Raw genomic sequence first — 22,379 nt, 5'->3', positions numbered from 1 at the left:
ATTGATCAGACAATTTTATTTTCACAGGAGGTGTACAGGAGATTTTTTATGGTTCAAAATACGTAACAATATCAAAAAAAAAAAAAAAAAATAATAATAAAAATAAAGAAACGTACGGCTAGCCAAAAGTTCTAGCCGTACGCGAGTCACGAACGACTAGCCAGGATGCACTGTATTGTCTAGCCGTACGTCAATTTTCAAAATTATATGGAAGTCGAACGTAATAAAATTGTTGATTTACGTGCTTATCATTTGTTGTTTAGTTTGTATGAATTATTAAATCATTTTTGTTTTTATTTTATTTTTAGCACATGAATCGAATAAAAAATGATCGGAGTGGAGTAAATAAATAAAAAGAACATTGAATGGAAAAAAAAAACGGTGAAATGCAAAAATGATTATATAATTTTCAAAACAGTAGATAAATATCGAACATAAAAGCACAGTCAATCAATTAATTAGCCTTAATTAAAACCTATCCAGGGACTGACAATAGAATTTTAGAATGCCTTTCACGTAACATACAAACTTTCCTTGATACAGTACCGTCGGTAATTGTCGCAATTATCAAGAGCCTAACAACAATCATTTTCAGTGTTTGTTTTTTGTTGTTTTTTTTTTCATATAAAAGGTGTCGAAAATTAAACTTAATGAATCAAAAAAGGATTATATATTATCAAAAATTTGTAAACTCTTTCAATTGGTGTAAATGCAAGCAAAGGCTATTTTTTCTCGACATCTTGCGATGACAAAGATCGATATATATAGCGATCAAGGCGATTAATCTCTAAAAAGTTTACATCCAAAGACAATTAATGCTGTTTCTTGGTTAAAATCCTCGCTTAAAGTCATAAAATAACATATGCATTTTCGACTTCCATAAAATTTTGAAAAGTGCCGTACGGCTAGCCAATACAGCGTGTCCTTGCTAGTCGTACGTGACTCACGTACGGCTAAGACTTTTGGCTAGCCGTACGGGCCCGTGCGCTAGCCACTTCCATTATAAAAACCCTACTAAAACGTGTTTTAATAGTACATATAATTCATTTTTTTGCAGTTTGATTCTGACTTTCAAATTTAACGGTGTCAACATATGTTATAATTGATGTACACATTTCAAAAATATAAGCAACTGTTTTGAAAAGTAAATTGTTAACATGTCTGTCAACGTATGATGCTGCGCATCGTAATCGTAGCCTAATATTAACTGCAAGCAAATCATTTTTATTGGCTGCTCAAAAATCTAATTTGCATAATTTATTCACACAATTGCTGGTTCTTACTACTTATGTCTAATATTGCGCATTGTCCATTTTAATTGTTCCTAATTTGCACCAAATGCTCCTGTCATACTGTGTACTGACGATTTTTATTGGCCCTTGTATGCCTCTGTGCCGGCAGACCTTTTGATCATGCACAATGTTGCCCTAATTGGTTAATCACCCTTGCCAAATATTATAATGACGAAATAGACATCTATTTTTTTACGCTTCATCAGTGAACTGAATGACCTTAGGGGGAAATCGGTTCCACACCTGTCAAATTATACTGTAGTAAATTACAGCACGTCATAAAATAGCAACACATTTTTTTTCAGTTACCAATAATCATTTTTAAACATTAAGTAGATTTATGATTTTTTGTTTTATTGGATTAAATTTACGGTAGTGAATGCGTATCTGTCGGGGAAAGGAATTTGGTAAGTAGATAACGTGGAAAAAAGCTTTGGGGAACTGGATAAACCCGAGAATATGCGTAATTATAGGGGAATGGGCAACCTAGCTGTTGGTACCAGTTTTGACTGGGTGCCTAAATAACTTTACGGACAGTTTTGTTTTCATACGATATAAGTCTGGCTGCCGATTTTCCTGCGCCTTTCTCATTTTTAGCGTCAATGGCGGAAAATCGCGTCCTCAGCATATTGGATTTAGTTGATATTTTACCTGAAAAAAAGTACATGACCGGCGATGTACCCTATTTGGACAGCTTGTCTAGCGAAAATTAAGTACAAAATAAAAGGATATATCGTCAATTTGAAGAAGTTTCTCGTAGTACCCAATGTAAATTTATGGTTTATCTTTGAAAATTAAGCAGTCATTGCTTAAATCATGTGGTGGGATCATCAGCAAGCTTGAATATCGGACAAATGATAATTAATGTCGCGGCGTCTTCAATTAATTAATTAAAGCAATTCAGTTCCATATGATGTTTTCATAAATAATATATAATGTACGCAATTTAATTAATAAGTTCTTCATCAAGATATATTTCAGTTGTACCAGCGTGTACACCTATACCGGAAGTGGGTATAACACGTCACAATCTCGGTCTCGTCTGTCTCGCGAGAATGACAGAACGCCAAAATGGCGGCGCCCATGAACTTATTTCTCAAGTAAAAAATAGTGTCTTTAAACACGAATTTCTCTCTTATATGGTTGATGTCAATAGGAAAACTGTCATGGTTCCTCTTTTTAAATGATGAATATTTATATTAGACAAACATCAATCCATCCATTCTTATTCCTTTAACAATATTTTTGAGTGTGTTTTTTTTAATAAAATAAAAATTTTAAGTTTAACTTAAGAATGGTGGCAAAGGCAACAACTATTTTAACATTTCATTTTTAGGATACATGTTATAAATAAATTTACCAGATAGTTGCTTTTTATTTGCTAAACTGTTATAATCAAAAATTAAAATTTCTTGTCCGACTATAAAATAACTTAACTTCACAGTTTCCATGGAAACATGTTATGTACAAAGTCAGTGACAAAAATGAACATTCATGAAATATAACAACAGGATGATGATGTAAAATATAATACATGTTTATGAATACTGGGTATATTTTTAATGGTAAATGAGGAAAAATGATATGATTTTATATCTTGATCAAAACAACAGCATTTCATTAAAAAAAAATCAAAAACTAATAAAATGAACAGACATTTTCACGAAGCCAGATTTTTTGCCAATATTAAATAAGTCAGGGGAAAAACACCAAAGGAACCATAAAAGCTAAAATCATAAAATTCTGCAAATATGCATCTGGGCACTTAATGAAGATTATTCTGTGAAATTTGAGTTGAAATAACCTTGGGAAATATAGGAGTGAATATTAATTTACAAGCCAGCCGCCTACTGTTATTTACCAATCAAATAACAAGAGTTTTCTGATGGAAAATCTGGTTAAAACATCGCCAAAATCTCGCAAAAAAAAACAACAAAACAAACTAAAATGATGATAAAATCACAAACAACATCATTTATTACACATGATAAAATACTGAACTTTTTATAAATTATCAATAAAGCCGTAAAAACAAAATAGTTACACGCATGATATATACACTCTTAAGGCAATCTACAATCTTACACCGAGTCGGAAAATGTTTAATATTATCAATTTAGTAATGTTTTGTTATCTGAATGTAGGAAAAATGGTTTGAAAAATTCAAATATATGAAACCGTATCAACCTATTGTCTAACTTAAATGAAATAAATTCCGATTTTCATACCAGTAACAATGAGACATGATGTTCTTAAAATAACTTTCAGTATTCCCAATTAAAATGCTAAGTAAGTTTTTTTTTCTTAATGCTGAAATTTTTTGCTGGAGTTATAGTAGAGTCTGTGCTTCAGTATAACCTGACAAAATTTGCACAGAATTTATATTTATATTAAGAGTAGTTATATTTTCAGTCAACAGCTAAGCTTCAAACAGGTGAAACTCTTAATCTCTACCTAGCATATTTTTTATGGGACTTACCTTTACTTTGAATTTGGAAAATTTTATTTATGATTTAAGGTATTTCAGTCTCAGAATACTAAGTGAGTAACTGTATTTAAAGTATTGTCTGATTGCACAGGCATGCAAGGCTGTCCTGGCTTTATTCTCAGACTGCATGGACATGCAATGCTGGCCTGGCAAAGCAATGCTGGCCTGTCTTTTTTAAAGATGACACTCAAACAGTAAATAAACGACACCTCTAATATACTTCCATCACAAATATAAACTGATCTACATTTTCATGTTTATCAGATATAATGTGGAAAATGATTATACTAATGAAGCTTCACATTCTTCCAAAATTTCACTTGCTAAGCTAACCGTCCTAAACTATAAAGTGTACAAGAATAACAATATAAGAATGACTAGGTTCACTATATGGTATGACTGAATAGACAAGTTTACTTGGAATAAGCAAATATCGACTGTATAATGAACTTAAGGCAAGCACATTCAAATTGATTCAATCAAATTAAGCATCACTGGTCACTCTCTTATACTTTCACAGTCACCCATGCAACTTTCACAGTTGCCCATGCATGATATCTTCATTTTTTTTTTGTTCATCATTCTTACCTGATGTTAGATAAAAAAAAAGTTTGCAATATAGATACTGCATAATATTACAGAACCCAAAAGCTTATCATGAAAAATTAGAAAGTATATAAAAGATGAGAAAGGAAAGGAAAAATTGTTCTTTATTTCTTCTGAGTTATGGCAGTGTTAATTGCCTTAAAACTGTAAATACTACTGTCTCATAAACGATTCAAAAGATTAACCCCTATTCTAATTCTAATATGAGAATGGTTGGAAATAGTTGTTTTTTTCTTCATTGTAAAATGAATTGACAGCAAATCTAGAAGATCATCATGCCAAAAAAAAAAAAAACCAAATCCGCCTATCAAGCCCCCTTAAAAGATACCTAAATTTATGTTGACTTCATTAAATTTCAATTGATAAAAATAAAACAATTGACTACATATTTCTGACAGCATCCCCTTATTTCCTTGTTTAATTTACTAACAATTATATTTAGTTTAAGTTGATAACAAATATCCTTAATTGAGCCTTGTCATCACAAAACCAACATAATGGGTTTGCGACCAGCATGGATCCAGACCAGCCTGCGCATACGCCCAGTCTGATCAGGATCCATGCTGTTCGCTTACAAACCGTATAACAGGTAAAGAAACTGATAGCGAACAGCATGGATCCTGATCAGACTGTGCGGATGCGCAGGCTGGTCTGGATCCATGCTGGTCGCAAACCCATTATGTTGGTTTTGTCATGACGCGGCTCAATTGTATAATTTTCTTCATCATATAAATTTCATAACAGCACTTCAATGCTCTCTGCACTTTCATTGACTCTCATATCTACTACTGTTCTATAAATAGAATCACCTAAATCTAGCTATATATACAAATATAACCCTGTAAAACCTAACCACTCATTCTTATAATAGGTCAATATATACAAAAGGTAAAACATGCACCCATCCTTCTCAAACTATTTTTTTTGTCTAAGAATAATGTTGGCACATGAATAAAGATTCCTACACCAATAAACTAATCCCTGGCTGCTTGTTGTTGTTATTGTTGAAATACGTTTTCCACAGTTGAAACTGGACCTGCCTTTTTTACATCTTTATGCACTTCTTTTAAAAAATTATCAGAACTTTTTTCATCTTAATGCACTTCCTTTTGAAATCATTAGACATCCTTTTTTTCATCTTTACAAAATTATTGGACTTGTTGTTCTTTTTCCCCATCTTTATGCAATTCCTTTCGACAATATTGGACCTGTTTTTTTCCATCTTTATGCACTTCCCTTAAAACTTATTGGACCTATTCATCTTAATGCACTTCCTTTTGAAATTATTGGACCTGTTTCTTGATCTTTATGCACTTCCTTTTGAAATTATTGATCATGTTTTATTCCCCATCCTTTCACACTTCCTTTAGAAATTATTGGACATGTTTTCTCTCTCTCTCCTTTAGACACTTCATTTTGAAATAATTAAATCTGCATTATCTTATTAGTCTTCCTTTTGAAATTATTGACCTATTTCTTCATCTTTATGCACATATAAAAGGCTTTCAGGTAATGTGATGAATCATGTAGTGTTTGAGCCAAATAAACTTTGAGAATGAGATAAAAATCCTATTTTGACTAAAAATATATCTAAAACATTCAAATTAAAACCATTTTTAGTGTGTTTCTCTATTTAGTATCATACACATTTTTCTTCTTGTTCAAAATTTCCTTTTTTTCATGCATGCCATTCAAGTGGTTTCCCAAATTCATATTTTCCATTACAATCTAGAGTGATGTTTTCTCAATAAATTAGGCAATAAATCACAGGACCAACAGATCTTGGTCAAAATCAAATCACAAAATCACCTTTAAGCATTAACATTGACTAATGGCATAAAAGGTGAAGGTGGTAAAAAGGAATCAGTTGATTTGAATATTTCAGTAAATGACAAAACTATAGTTTGTTATTGTCATTATGGCAGTATTTCGCTTTGATTTTCAATTTCTTGTCCTTCAATCACACACTGTTTAAATACTGGTACTTTTTTGTCAATATCAAATTCACCAGCCTTCATATTAGGAACACAAAACTTTGTATCTACTTCCTGTTTCCTGAAATACTCTCCAATTTTGAAGGAGAATTTTTGGCTTTCACTTCCTGTGGCAGATCTATCAAAAATCCACCAGGACAAGAATGCCTTTATAATCTGGCAAGTATTTATACACTTATATATAATAATTTCCTAATATAAAACAAGACCTCTAGGTCATCGTTTCTTTAAATTATTTGTGATCCACTCCAGTCCCTGATACAATCTGAAACAGAAAAGAAAAATTTCTCTTATTGTCTTTATACAAACATAGATTAATATGAACAAGAGGGCCATGATGGCCCTGAAGAGCGGGGCATTTTTAAACCCTTCTTTTTCTTAACAAATTGGTAACACCAAATTTAAAAGATGTTTATTAACAAAAACTCAACGTTATTTTTAAAAAAGTTTTTCAGTTTACCCAAAAATTAGTTGAAACAATGACACCCCCCGGGGATTTTACCCCGGATTTGAAAAATTAAGACATACTAGAAATGCGGCATTTTATCAGAATTTGTTTTTCGAATTTTTAAGTTTTTTGGTCCCACAAATATAAGAAATTTATGTAGGGGCGGCAATTATTGACCCCTTTTTTTTTTATTTGCCTTTTAAATACTAAAATTTAGTTTTAGTATCTAAACAGGGATTGGCCTAAGATGATTTTTTTTAAAAATCAAACAATTAAAGAAAAATCATTCCACGGATGACCAAACCATTTTTTGACCCCAGGGGCCAAAACAAATTTTTAAAATTATCACCCTCCAAAATAAAATTTATGGTCAGCTTTTGTCCCTTTAAGGGAATAAAAAATGATTACTAATGCTACTAACAATAAGCTTCTGTGGGCCCAATTATTGAAAAAAAAAAAAACCAAAAATTTCATTAAAAATATTTTTTCTTAAAAAAAGAAATTTTTTAAAATTTTACTTATCATATAAGGGAAAAATTACCCCGGGGGGCTACCCCACTGTATTTGAACCACTTGTAGACAACATGGTGTTCCCTGCTCTAAATTTTTGTTATTTAGTTTTTAAGAAAAATTACTTTAAGTTTTTTTTCTTTGGTTGGCAAAAAAAATCTGCTGTTTAAATCTTTAAAATTTCAAGGCAATAAAAATTCTTTAATTTATAAATTGACTCTCAGATTTTAATGAAGAGCAAAGTTTTTTTTAAAATTCGGCAAACCCCAGGATGCCAAATTACTGTTGAGTCAAAATAAGTTTAAACATACATAATACAGATTTAAATGTCAATGTATTCTATTTTCTACATGGATGGATGGATGGCTAAACAGAAATATGAACCTACCCTTCACCAGTTAGAGCACAGCATGCCTGTATATGCCAGGGTGGTCTTTTTATTGTTGTCAGATTTAAATGTTGAGAAATCTCAGCGGCTGACATTGAACCTTTGATGTTCCTTGTTTGTTGGCAAATATTAATACAGCTGACTTCTTCAAGTCCTAAAAAAATTACAGAGATATATAATTATTTATATATACATGTACAATAAATATAACCTCATCAGAATTTATATAAAAGGTCATCAAGAAGTAAGCAGAAAGGTTTTTTTTCCTTCCAAAATTTGGCAATATTTCCTCAGGAGTGCAAAATCAATCGTCTGTATTGCCAAACTTTTTTTTTAGAATTCATTATAAATTTTTAAAATATAAATATCATAAAGACAAATAAAGAAACTTTCAGATAAAATGGTCAAGGTAGTTCAAAACAAATTTTTCTCGCACTGCCTCATACTAGAATAAACCAGTTTAGAATGTTAAAATAGACCATAATTAAAATGTCAGAACAACTGATATTAACAAAATACATGTATATTGATTTATAATTATGAAACATACAAAAACACCAACAAGTAAAGATTCTACTTGAAACAGTCAAATTATAATATAATAGTATAAAGATGGTGTTTTTTTCATGACTTTTTATGAGAAACTTTACATTAATTTTTCTCTTTGATCAATGATGTAATGACAGTTAATGGATATGAATATTCCATTAACTTTTATGATAATGCTTTAACACACTGTAAAATATCCTTTTTTACAACCCTACAGCTGTTTGTAAGTCTAATTTTTATGCCAATTTCCAGTATTAATTATCAATTTCTCTGCAAGTGACTGACAACTAATCTCACATGATTTCCACTGACTTAGAAATATTGTGGGATAAGTAGCTGCAATCACTTGCTGAGAACTGGAAAATACTGGTCAGTAAAATATCAAGAAAAGCTGGAAAGCCGGTTTGGTGGAACATGCCAAGATATGACCAAAAAAGGTTAAAACTGGCGTAATAAATAAAACTACTGTAGCATTATAGCATCCATAAATGAAAGTTAATGAAATATTCATATCCCTTAATAACTGTTACAACGTCATGAATCAAAAAGATAAAATAAAAATTTCTTAACAACACCCTGTAATGATGCCTCTAACATAAGCCTACGACATAACATGCCATATTAATGCTTTCGTCAATAATTTATTATGGTTTTTAATTGAATAAAGCAGGTGTTATACTGAAGCTGAAGTAATTAAAACTCCAATTCCTGTTTTATAACATCTTAGTCGGGGAACAAATTGACATGAAGTTTTCTAACTTGAGCATTCTATGAACAGATATCGGCTTTCTGCATCACTTATTTATGTCAGTAAATTGAACATGCAAGCTATATACATTTTAACTTCAAGTTTTCCCTTCTCACTTTTTGTTTGTTATTGGTGTGTTTACGTTAAATGCTAGGTTGTAAATTAGCACGCCTCTCAATTTCATGATATTTTTTTTCCAGAGAAATTTAAACAGTACAAATATTGTCAAGAGATTTTACCATTTAGTCTGCTAGAGACATCATGAATGTGCTATATCCAATGTAAATCACACATGTTGGGTAAATAGTTTACACAAACAGTGATTTTTAAGACATACATTGTAAATAAGAATCTTTGTAGGTCTTGTCTATTGGATAAGGCCTTCATTCTCTTTCACATTAAAAAATGACAATCTACTGTTTAGAAATACTGTACTGTCAAAAATTGTCAGAGTAAAACATTGTGTTTCAACTAGTACTTCAATTCAGTAAATCCTGAGACCAGACACTCCCACTGCTGTTATAAGATACTCCCCCCTGCTGTTAAAAGACACTCCCCCTGCTGTTATAAGATACTCCCCCCCTGCTGTTAAAAGACACTCCCCTTGCTGTTATAAGTTACTACCCCCTGCTGTTACAAAATACTCCCCCTGCTGTTATAAGATGCTCTCCCCTGCTGTTATAAGATACTCCTCCTGCTGTTATAAGAAACTGTAAGATGTTGGATTATGGAAGATTACTGTGTTATATTTTCATACATACGTACCTCATTGGCCATCATTTTGCACAACTCTTCTTTGGTAATTGACAATCTTTCCCTATCTGTACTGTCCACCACCAGTATTATATACTGAAATATAAACAATGTCATCAGTAACTATATGTATAACTGGTAAAATTTGATCACGAAATCTAATTTACAAAAAAACTACTAAGAGGCTACATGCATATTTTCATTTGAGTGAAATATGAAATATATTTTCACACTGAACATCTGGATTTTCTGATCCCTGATAAAGGCCTTATACTGCATTTTGATTCTGATGGTAAATGCATGACTGGGAGTTGAACATATCCCCCAGTAATTTGGTGCCGGCACAAAACCACCTGACTGACCTGGATGTGAGGCTAAACACCAGGCTCAATTACCCCTGCTTCCACTTACAAGTCCTCAGGGTTGATGGGAGGGTCTGGGATGTTGCATGATTACACATATATGACACCCCTTTTTATATAGATACATCTTCATTTATATAGATACATGTATACATAAAAATACTCAACTTCAAATGAATTTAAATCATAGTTCATTCCCTCTACAAATAAATTTATATATATTTCTACCCTTCAAACAAGTTTTGTGGCGCTAAATATCTGCCACCACCCATTTTGTCAATTTGTCAATGCACTGTCAACAATTATCAACAATATGTTATATACAGAGTAAATATGATATCACAGTTACATTCAGGAATTAATGTATACAACCATGTTTTCTTACAACTACAGACTTTAACATGTTATCAAATTACACATCAAAAGTTTGAAAAGCAATTCAATATAGAGCTCTTAAAATAGTTCTCTTCTTGACTCAAAAAAGTTTTTTTCTGAATTAAAATGTTTGTCTGTTGAATGCTTGAGTTTTAATTTATTGTCCAATACATAAAACTACAGTATTAACTAAAGGATGTTAGAATGTTTATCATTTTGTATGTTGCTATTCATGTCACCTGACTATGAAATTTGGCCATCTTTTATATTTGTGTTGTCTGACAAAACTGTAATGCAAAATGGCATATATATTGCTCTATGTACATTGTTAAGTATAACATAGGGACCACATAAGTTCTGACTTCAAAATTTTTATGTACAAATTTAAAATATTTTGCTCTTTCATTTTGATGGGGCATTCCTGTCACAATAATAACAATAGGTATGCTGAAGACCTTATGTTAAGGTGACATATTCATTTGAAAGAATGCCTCATGTATGTAACTCCCTGAACTTTAAACCTTCAACTCGAATTCATCTACAAATCAAGCAAGACAGCAAATTACATGTATCTCACAAGCTAGGTCTTATTATAAGGTTCTAAACTCTGCATCAGGTATGCATCTTTGTGGTGTATATGGTCACACTTGTGTTTTAGTAAATGACTTCCTTTTGAACTTTTTTTTGAACTTTTCAGTATTTTAGTTATGATAAAATTATATCTTAATTGATATGCTTGATAAAAGATGCATACCTGATGCAGAGTGTAGAACCTTAAAATAAGACCTAGCTTGTGAGTTACATGTATTTTGTAAGATTCACTTACATGAAACAATTATGGGCAGCAAATGCATTATGGTTAAGAAGTATAATCAAAATCAACCTCGGGATCATAGGACAGGGTATGAATCAACAACCTCAGGATCGTGGGTTTGAATAAAAACCACATCAAACAATTTGCCACATCCAATTTATATACAAACTTGCAAAAAAGTGTCTATTACTACAGAATATTATACAATGCGCACTGACTGCTATTGCCAAAGTTAATTGGTGAACATAAATCCTCTCCAGAAATTCTGTCATCGGAGGAGACAAACGATACCATAAAACAAGATTGTAAAATCGTGACCGAGGTAAATTAAGACTTTATGAACATAATTCCACTGAGAATATCTTGTTTGTCCTTTCACCGATGTACATGTTCAAAGCATTACCATACACTGGGACAAGATAAACTTGCAAATAATCTCCCTGCAGGAATATAAAGATGGTGAAAGGTTTTTGTTTCAATTTACAATACAAAAAGGTTTTAACAGTGGGGAGAGGGACATTATGTGTGTGCCCGATTAGTTTAATTTTTTTATTTTCCTTGTTTTTTGTTTTTTTTCGTTTTTTTTGTTGTTGTTTTATTTTTTTTTCAAAGTAAGTCTAGATATATGACTTTTACTACAAAAGCGCTTGAAAAAGCATCAAAACAAGTTTATTTTCATTGGTTTTAGAACTATTATTAATTTCAAAACGTTAAGTCATATGATTTAAAAGATTCTCATATTACTTTCTCATATAATTTAAAATTTTTATTAAAACTCATCTAAGAAAATGCTATAAAATTTATAACAATTTTCATGAACATGTTAAATAAATTTTTATATAATATGTTTATGACAGCTCATGGGAGATCCAAAATATATTATATATAAGTATGAAACTTAAACAATCAAACCTGCAACTTCAAAAGCATAGAAAAGTATGAGCATGCTATCAAAAACACAATCCCCATGATGACAATGTAAAATATATATAAGGTCTAACTATTGTCATCTATGGTAAATGATTTTCTACCATACAGGGGAATTTTAAAACTCGTACACATATTTGGGTGGTTAAAATTACACCTACCAAGCTATAAATGTTAGTTTTGCCTATCAGGATCATATACTCACAAACTTGGTCAATAAATACAAATTCAGAATGTAATATATTTTGTTTGATAGAATTGTTTTGTTCATATTTGATCAGATAGACAAGACAGGAATGGACATTTTGTTTGACTGAAAATGTTTGACATCATGTTATCAGAGGGACTGACTGAAGGGACATCTTACTTATGTCTAAGGTTTCTTACCAAAGAATCCCCGAATTGACATTTTACTTATGTCTAAGGTTTCTTACCAAAGAATCCCTGAATTGACATTTTACTTATGTCTAAGGTTTCTTACCAAAGAATCCCCGAATTGACATTTCACTTATGTCTAAGGTTTCTTACCAAAGAATCCCTGAATTTCCTTTTTAACCACTAGATAACATCCATATACATTCAGAGATCCAAAATACCACTCGTCTACTTGAAATTATGAGTAGAATTTAAGAGAACTTGATGCAGGACGATTTGTACATTCGATTTGCAGGACAAGTGACACTAAAATATTTTTTGATGCCTGACATTGTTCAATGAGAGGAAGTCTTATTTTGTTATTTGCCTACCTGAGCGTTAGTGTAGTATGTATTCCACGCAGAACGTAGAGACTCCTGCCCACCTATATCCCACATCAAAAAGTGTATATTTTTCCATACCACTTCCTCCACATTACTGCCTATGGTTGGTGACGTATGTACAACTTCATTCATTAAACTGAAATAGAAAACAGTAAAAATTGTGAACAATATTCAAGAAAGAGGACGGATTTCAACTATATTACAAGAGCTATATAATTAATAGTAGAGACTGTGATATGTTACTTTCCAAGGAACCTTTAGAAAAAGGTCATATATAACAGGGAGTCCATGGGGACCAGACAATTAGGGATATGGTATAATTCAGACCATTTATATAGGAATACAAGTTGAGATGGGGGGGGGGAGTGAAACAAGAGAGTTGCTGACATCCGGGGGTCGCTCAGGCAGTCTCTACTGTATTCAAAGCTTGATTTATATATGTAGCAAAATTGATATTATAGAAATTCAGCAAGGTAAAGAAAATAAAGAGCTCCAGTTACCTTTAGCTTGCAAGCAAGAGATATTTTAACTTTGTTTAAATTTGTTAACATAGACTCATGTATGGAGGCAAAGAGTACAAAAACACTATTTATGAGTATAATGACCACAAATCAAGTGATGTAGGGGCATAAATTATTAGTGTGCTACTTGTACTTTGTTACAATGATGATAATCTAATATATAGAACTTACAACTGGTATAATATAGTAGTTTTTCCTGCATTATCTAGGCCAACGATGATCACTTTATGTTCTGAAAGAAACAAAACAAATACATGTAATAAAATTGTAACAAGAATACTTAAAATATTACAAGCTCGTTTTATTTCAGGCCACATTAATATGTTATAATTCATACATGTTCATTGTATAGCAGAATTCCAGTTTCCACTGGTCAAAATTTTATACAATATCATAGATGCATATGTGCATTATTTCGGAGCAAACGCCAGAACCATGGTTCCGAATTCACCTTCAAGCTTTACTTGAACACCAAGTGTATATTTTCTTTAATTTGATGTATGGACAAATATCCTCTTTGAAGTGAGATTCTGACCCTAAACTGCTTCTGACCCTAAACTTAAGTTGCAAAAAAATCTGCTTAATTAACACACCAAACTATTCTGACTACAATTAACAAACCCACCAACTTAACCCAGCAAATAGCTAAATAGCTTCCTCTAACCAGCAGCAGTGAGGGTCAAATGATTTAAATTATAGCAACCTTAACCCTTTCCATGCCTTTAATTATAGCTAAAGATCTAAAATGGACATCTTTCAACCTGAACAAAACCATTTGAGCCACGTCATGACAAAACCATCATAATGGGTTTGCAACCAGCATGGATCCAGACAAGCCTGCGCATCTGCGCAGTCTGATCAGGATCCATGCTGTTTGCTGTCAGTTTCTCTACTTGTTAAGGGTTTGTAAGCGAACAGCTTGGATCCTGATCAGACTGCGTGGATGCACAGGCTGGTCTGGATCCATGCTGGTCGCAAACCCATTATGTTGGTTTTGTTGTGATGCGGCTCATTTATCATAATTATTTAAGGGAGAATGTCAAGATGAATACATGTACTGACAGAATAGCAGAAAGTTCAGACCATGATCAGATGGCAAGAATACCACAGCTGATCTTGGTCTGCACTGGTGGGATCGCATGGGTAGATTCAGTCATAACCAGCTGGCTAAAGTGTTAAACCACTCAGCCATTTATCCAATGAAGTCATTCAAACATATATCATTTAATATTTTTCTTACATACACCACTCACTCAACTTTTTTTGTTGTTGTTGTGCTTCAATTCATTATATGTATATTTATACTCTTGCTGTAGCTTGGATAAAACATTGGCTCAACAAGTATTGTGTTGAACTTAAGTCTGACCTTTTGTGGTATTTGACCTACATGTATACTGTTTTACTTTCTCTTTATCATCTTCATGATACTATCATCACACTAGCTTAAAGCTTCAGTTTTTCTTAGGGTTAAATAATAATGCTATTTTTAGATAAATCGTTTTCATAAAATAATAAAATCAAAAGAATAAAGGTGAAAAATGAAATTTGCGGACAAAAGAATACATGAACAATAAGGAAATCCCTCAATACTAATCTACCGGTCTGCTCCTCTATATTTAAATAAGTAAAGCGGACGGTTTGTTTCCTGATCTTCTATTTTTAGAAACAGAACATCACTGACATGTTATAAATAGCTCTTGGGACCCTGTTTTGAAGAAGGCTTAACAGTGATAAGGTGCATTTTTCCAAGATAAAATTACTGAAATACCAGTAGTTTGAAACAACACAGAATTGTTTAAGTGTAACTATTTCCTTGAAACAAAACAAAACATTATATGAATGACATTAAAGCATACCTAATTAAGTGTAAATGCCATTCTTTACACATCATTCTCACTGTATATAATATGCAAACATTTATCTCTCTTAAAACAGCTTGTTATTTGCATTCTATTTACATATGAAAAGATTTCATGGCATAAAACAAAATTATATATAGATGTACAAGGACAATGCACGGAATTTTCACCTTATTACCACTGGAATTGGCAAATTGGCCCTACTGGCTCTCTTTTATCTGGTGACAAAGGCAAGTCTGAAGTCTCCATCTGTGAGAGAGCTAATTATTAATAAGATAAAAGCAATGTTAACCTTCCTGTCACACTGCAGAAAACACTCACATCTCTACATTAACAATAATCAATCATACAGCATTATGGTTAAATAATTTAAACACTATATACCTCACCAGTTATAATGGCAGTCTACATGTATATGACAGTTGAGACAGGGTCAATTAACAGGCTAATTAATGTTGTTTACCAGGGACTTGAACTTAAGTACATGTGTGTATTTTGTGATCATAGGTTAAAACAACCATTTGATGTAATGTCTAAAGTCCGTTTATCCTGTAGGAAAATTTAATAAACATCTTCCCCACTCTTCGTTGAATTTTTGTATCATTTTAAGTACTATATTGTATAATATAATATGAGACACATTTTTATAGCAATATGCAAATTCATGACTTTATACTACACTCTACTACTTTATTTTACTACTTCAGCAGTTATTTTATTACTCAAACAGCCAATTTCTTCCTAAATGAGAAATTTGAGTGTTAAACTTGGATAAAAATGAATAAATACTTTAAAGGACATCAAATTATTGTTAAGTTGTTTGAAAAGCCATTCAATTATCATTAAAGGCATTTATATGTATTAATATTTGCATGAGGCAGATGCCTCTATTAGAATCAACCTTAATTTCTTCTAAATTTTGGGGAATTTTCAATGTTTAATTTGAAATTTTCAACTATTTTGCTTATTGTAAAAAGCACCTATATTTGGTAGATGTATTTTAGGCAAGAAATCACTATCAAATTGTATTGATACTGTGTCACTCTTACTGCATTGTATTAAATTTTAGTCATATATGAGTCACTTTAAAGTATATGTACCTTAAAAAAATGAAACTGTGCCTTAAGTGATGACATTAGTGTAATAAGTTTCATTTCTTGTTATGAAGTAATATCAATTTACATTCACTGCTTCACTTGCACAAGTTTGTTAGTGTAAAGAAAAGGTTAAATGTACGACAGCATTTTCCTATTTTGTCTTGCATTTTGCTAGTTTGCGAGTGCTCAATTCCAGCCACTGACCCGACACCAAAACTGTATTTTAATTTACCAGCTTCATATATTTTCACAGTTAATAAACCAAGTAACTAACACCTAATTCAAAGTAATGCCAATATAGCTGAATTGTCTCATGTCCACTCTGATTTATATGCAGGAAATTCTGTTAAACTGAGGTGGGAAATTATTGACTTCCAGACATAACATGAGATAAAAATATTAAGGTGATAATTAAGAATGTGTGATATTACCAGAGCTGTCAAAGTAGTAACATTTTAGTAGCTACAAAACAACTAACAATACATGGGTCAGATTTGTAGTAATCTGATAAAGCAGGGCTTCTATTAATGTAATTTTGGGAGTAATCTCCTTTATTTTGGCTTACGACTTCCAAAATAGACTTACTCCGGAATCAAGAATATTTTGGGTTTTTCCAGGCATAATTCCGGGGGTACAAACAAACTTTTACAGTTACAGCTTCGAAAATATGTGCAACAACTTATCTTTTGTGACCAATGGTAAACTGTGAAGCTATAACAGTAAGAGTTAGTTTGTACCGACAAACATTTGCCAAGTTCCGGAATCCGGATAACATCTATTGTAATGCTTTTCTTTCTTTACCTATATAATGATATATATCAATAATCATATTGATATAATGTGACTCCCAATATCAGAGATTTTGCAGTCTCTAACCTCCAGATTTAGGAACTTAACGGAAGCCCTATGAAGTCTAAAAATCTCACCTGTTTTTATTAAAAAAAGACGACCAGGATGGTATAATTTTCACTTAACTGAGTATGTCACAGACTATGGCTTTATTTACATCTGGTGATACTCGGATGGGTGTGAGTTGTAATATTTGATAAAAAGTACAAAGTTCCCGGTATATATATAAGTTCACATTCAGCGTTTGTTTATGTAACTTTCATCAGGTGATTTAAGTTTTAACATGCTCTTTTTAAACTAGTATTAAAAGTTAAAAAACTCAAACTTGTGTGTATTCTAAAGAAGGAAACATTTATTTGTTTTCAATGGCATACATTGTAATGGGCCATAATAAATTTCTGTCAGACAACTTATATACAATGCATATCATAATATTTCTATCTCAGCCTATCAAATTTCTTAACAAGGTATAACATTTTTTGGTCAGCATAACCCCTATGTACAATATCATTTTCTTTACATATATAAATATTGAATTATATAACTGACCTATATGGTGATAACATGGCCTAGATGTATTTATTCTCACATAACCAAGATTGCCACTATGTTTAATGCAACGCTGATTATGAACAGACTCTGGACAAAACAAATAGGTCTCACTATTTATAGATAACCCTATCTACCTTAGTAATATGAATTATATAATCAAGAAAAATATAAGCACTTAAAGACAATGGTCTAGTTTGAGGAAAGAAAAATTTTAGCATGCTTACTCAAGCAGGAAAGTTGTAAACCACAAGAATATAGTAATTTAATTATGATGTTGGTAAATAGTAATATACATTGTAAATGTCCTATTTCAAGGTCAGGGTGTAAAAACAAAGAATCTTGCTTTTCCATACTGACTTTTAAATTAATATATAATATTTCACATTCAGGGACAAGTGGTAATCACTAGCAGTGTAATTATTTTTTATAATTATGTAACTAAATGTTTACACCTGGAAAACCACAAGAACTAACAAAGGAGGTTGGTCATGTTTTGTAGGAAGCTATTTAACACTGGTTGTGGTTTAAATCACTGACTGTGGTCTAAATTGCTGACTATTTAAATGAGTTCATTCAAAAAGTGCACTGTACTGACAAATTCAGGAAAGACACAACTTGGCCTTTGTTAAAAGAAGGTCTTTGAACTTAACACTGAAGTTTAAAAAACTTTACACTGAACAAAGAACTTTAAACATTTTGAGAACAAAGAGCAGTCGTAAGTTTACACAGTACATGATACATATATGTATTTTGAAATAACTTAAAAATTGAGCTGGCACTATAAATAACGTAACTGTGACAAAATAAAGAGTTACATTTTGATAACAAAAATTTCTATGGTTTAAATCACATTGCTATTTTGGTGTATACAATCATAGGAACTCGAGAACGGGACCGCAGATTGCGGCGTATATTTTCGATCTTGTAACGGTGTTTAAATACGTTTCTGCTACATCTAAATATCTTTAAGTATTATCCGAGTGTATGGACTCAAAAAATATATTATCAATTGAACCCAATCTGTCTCTTTTAAAATTGGTCAAATTTTACGGTATTATAAAAAAAGACAAGGAGTGACATCCGCCATTTGCCGCAACGTTTTCGGCATGAGTTTTTCCCCTTTGGCTACAATTGATTACTATTTTTTCAGAATTTTGTTCCCGTTATTTTTGTCAACTATCAGGTATCGTACGGATATAACGTTAACGGTTTATTGATTGTACACGTGTTGACATGTATAGGCGGCATTATAACCGGCGCATTCGTGTATTGATTTGTTAAAATGGAGAAAACAGACACTTTAGTAATATGGTCCAACTGATTTTGTCCAACTGAAAAAAGGAATATTTAAACATGATCCATAAATAAATATTTTAGGCACTCATCTCGTATTCATTACTAGAAAAATTAAAACAAAAATCAAGTATATCAAGGGGGGTAACTTACGCCGAACGTTGCGGCAAATGGCGGATGTCACTCCTTTTTTTTTTTTCAAATATACCGTATATTTGACTGATTTTTAAATTAGCAGATTATATTTAATTGAGATTAGATAATTAAAGACCACCCGCTCGCATAATATGAAAAGATATTCAAAGGTCGGACAAACAATATGTAAAGCCGGTACGGATTCGGATTTATGCGCCGCAATATGCGGTCCTGTTCCAGAGTTCCTATGTATACAATACTGTCAGGAATGTACCTTGACCTTTTTCCAACATTATTCTTAAATTAACAATAAAGAATGAAGGTAAAACTATGAAAAATATGAACATTATCTCAATATTGACAGAGATGTACCGTAGTTCCATAACATTATCTATGTCTCTGCTATTGACTTGAATCAGTGGCCTCATTTTTTTACAGCCACAGTAACTTGTTTATTATAGCAGGGAGAATTAAAAGGCTTCTTTCCCAAAATGTAATTATCTTAAAAAGAACTTTTCCCCTTAAACTCAATCAAAAAATATTTCTTTTACCATCCCCTTTTACAAAAAAGATTGTTATTTTTCTCAAAGGATCATAAAGGAAGGACCATTTCAACTATCTATGAAAAAAACCCAACAAGCCTGATTATTACTATTAAAATGTATATATCATATCATACACAAATCTACTATCCTAGCAGGGAAGTACAACCAATCCTGGATATAACATTGAATCATTTACATTGATTTCAATATGATTTCTATTCAATAATAGACAGTTACCCCCTTTAACTGGTCATTAATTACACCATAATTAGTTGTGTACAGGCAATAATAATCTCATTACCAGTAAGATATGACAGGTGTATATTATCTTGAAATACAACCCTTAGGGGACATGTGACAACATATTTAAGTGCACAATCAGTGTGACTCAGTGCACCATCATGTAATATTCTTTTTACAATATCTCATGGCCTTGATATGTCTTATAAACCTACATGTATTTGTAGGAAAAATAAGTTTCACCTTCAAAAGACTTTCATTTTAAAAGTAATATTAAACAGAAATCATTTTTTTTACTGAAAACTTTCATTAAGTTATATTAAACAGAAATTAGTAAACTCAAATAATAGTTTTTAATTAAAATACAATGGCATGAAATATTTACTATATATGACATATAATATTGTCATGGTAATCTCTTACAATAAAGACAAAAGGTTGCTCCTGAAAAAAAGATCATTTGTTTAATCAATACGTAATTAATATACATAAACTAGAGGTAGCGGAGGACTAAGAGAAACCACACATCACCACCTAATAGGTTAAAATTATTTATTAAAGTCTACAAATACATATGTTTAAAAATATTGTATTTAATGTAAAAAGAACCATGGTCCATTTTGCTTACATATATTTAATTTTGCTAATGGTAAAAAAATGAAAGTGGTTCACCAATCAATTAACAGTTTAACACTGACCTCTAGACAAATACAATAAACGTATTCGATTTAAAAGCATTTAAACATATATTTTGAAATTTTGTAAAAAAAAACCTTAATTTTTTTTCTACTGTCATTTGAACTGATCTATCAAAATAAATTTATAATAATAGATTATGAATTAGTTCTGATTCGCGAATTTACATCTCTTGTTCTCTGGAAAGAATTTGAATGTTCATACTCTTTATTGTCCAATAATAGTTTCAGAATAAAGTAATCTATTTAACCATAAATTAAGGAAAATATACTCACATATCATTCATTAAATAATTGTGACTATTAATTTAATTTGAGCATTTACATTCTTTTTTAATTACCGAAACCTCATTGTTTTTCTAAATCATTTGACAACTTCAATAGGAACAATTTCCTTTAAAAGCATAAACATATTTTTATATTAGCTTCTCTGTAAATAGATTTAATTATTAAGTTAACTTATCTAAATATATGTACACCACTCTTACCTTCATTTGTGAACAAATTCCACAGTCTCGTAAACAAAAGACCCATTCTATTCTTCTTTCAATGAACACAATTATAAAGTCAAATATCAACTAAATGAACACTCTTGGATTACTCGATACTAAATTTTCCCATTTCAGGTTGACTAGATCATGACTAAACAAGGAATTCCAAAATTTTCAGTTAAATGTTGTTGACACGATACATCGGAAGTATTATTTAATCATTTGCTGCGCTTGCGCGGTATGAAAAAAAAACTAGACTAAATGCCGTCCAATCCGTTTTTTGTCATATTTGACTCGTGCAACCCGTGCTTGCTGCATTGAGTCACTGAAGAAACTAAAAATCTTAAGATTTTTTTCACAGCTATAAAACTAAATTATAGATTAAAGTCGATAATATATCAAAAACTTTACGTTGTCCTAAAAAGAAATCTCGCGAGGCTTTGAATCAAATATAAGCCGTCGCTACCGATACTAATACTTGGACAACCGATGTTATGTCAGAGGTAATGTTCCTGAATATATTATTTAATTAACGATTTTCCTTTGCAATCAGTTTATGATCAAATATTATTCCATCTGATTTAAGGTTGTTACATAAAACAAAACTGGCCACTATTCAAGTAAATGCCATTTATGTGAATTTAAAATAAAAAAAATATATATCAAAGCATTCCAATTATATGAATATGTTTGGAACTTTAAAATTATCCCTACAGTGCATTTTTGATGTCTTGGTGAAGTTTCAAAATTACCTTTTAGTTATGAATTATAATATGATCATCTATGAAAGGCTTAGGCCTACTATACTTACGTGCACAATGGACGACAGCACTGAATGTTTAACCAGATGATAATTGGATTTTTAAAAAAAATCTTATTTAGTAAGCCCGATATGGTCGCTATAAACAGGTAAGAAAGTCTCTTTTTAGTCATCTTAGAAATTCATTTTATACTTTTACGTAATACTATGTGATACATTTGTAATTCTTAATCATTTGATTGTTCAAAGTGTTATTCCAGTGTATTTTCAAGAAATTTAACAATCTTATCCAGAAGTTCAGAAATAACATGCAAACTAGCCAAAAATGTA

The 22,379-nt window shown here is 31.4% G+C and overlaps 1 protein-coding gene across 1 annotated transcript; it reads right to left on the bottom strand.

Annotated features, from left to right (window-relative positions):
- Window positions 1-5,560: 5,560 nt before the first annotated feature.
- On the bottom strand, window positions 5,561-21,519 carry LOC132732089 (ADP-ribosylation factor-like protein 5B). The gene is given in 7 exon segments (XM_060718436.1): window positions 5,561-6,645; window positions 7,727-7,836; window positions 7,839-7,880; window positions 9,789-9,872; window positions 13,001-13,148; window positions 13,705-13,765; window positions 21,287-21,519. Coding segments are annotated over 7 exon segments (540 nt in total). The 5' UTR covers window positions 21,333-21,519; the 3' UTR covers window positions 5,561-6,596.
- Between the last annotated feature and the right edge of the window lie 860 nt (window positions 21,520-22,379).

Source organism: Ruditapes philippinarum, unplaced genomic scaffold (assembly GCF_026571515.1).
Source record: "Ruditapes philippinarum isolate M1 unplaced genomic scaffold, ASM2657151v2 ctg7645_1_1_1_1, whole genome shotgun sequence".
NCBI classification, from domain to species: Eukaryota; Metazoa; Mollusca; class Bivalvia; order Venerida; family Veneridae; genus Ruditapes; species Ruditapes philippinarum.
The sequence above is the reverse complement of the archived record's forward strand: the minus strand, read 5'-3'. Positions and strand labels throughout refer to the sequence as shown.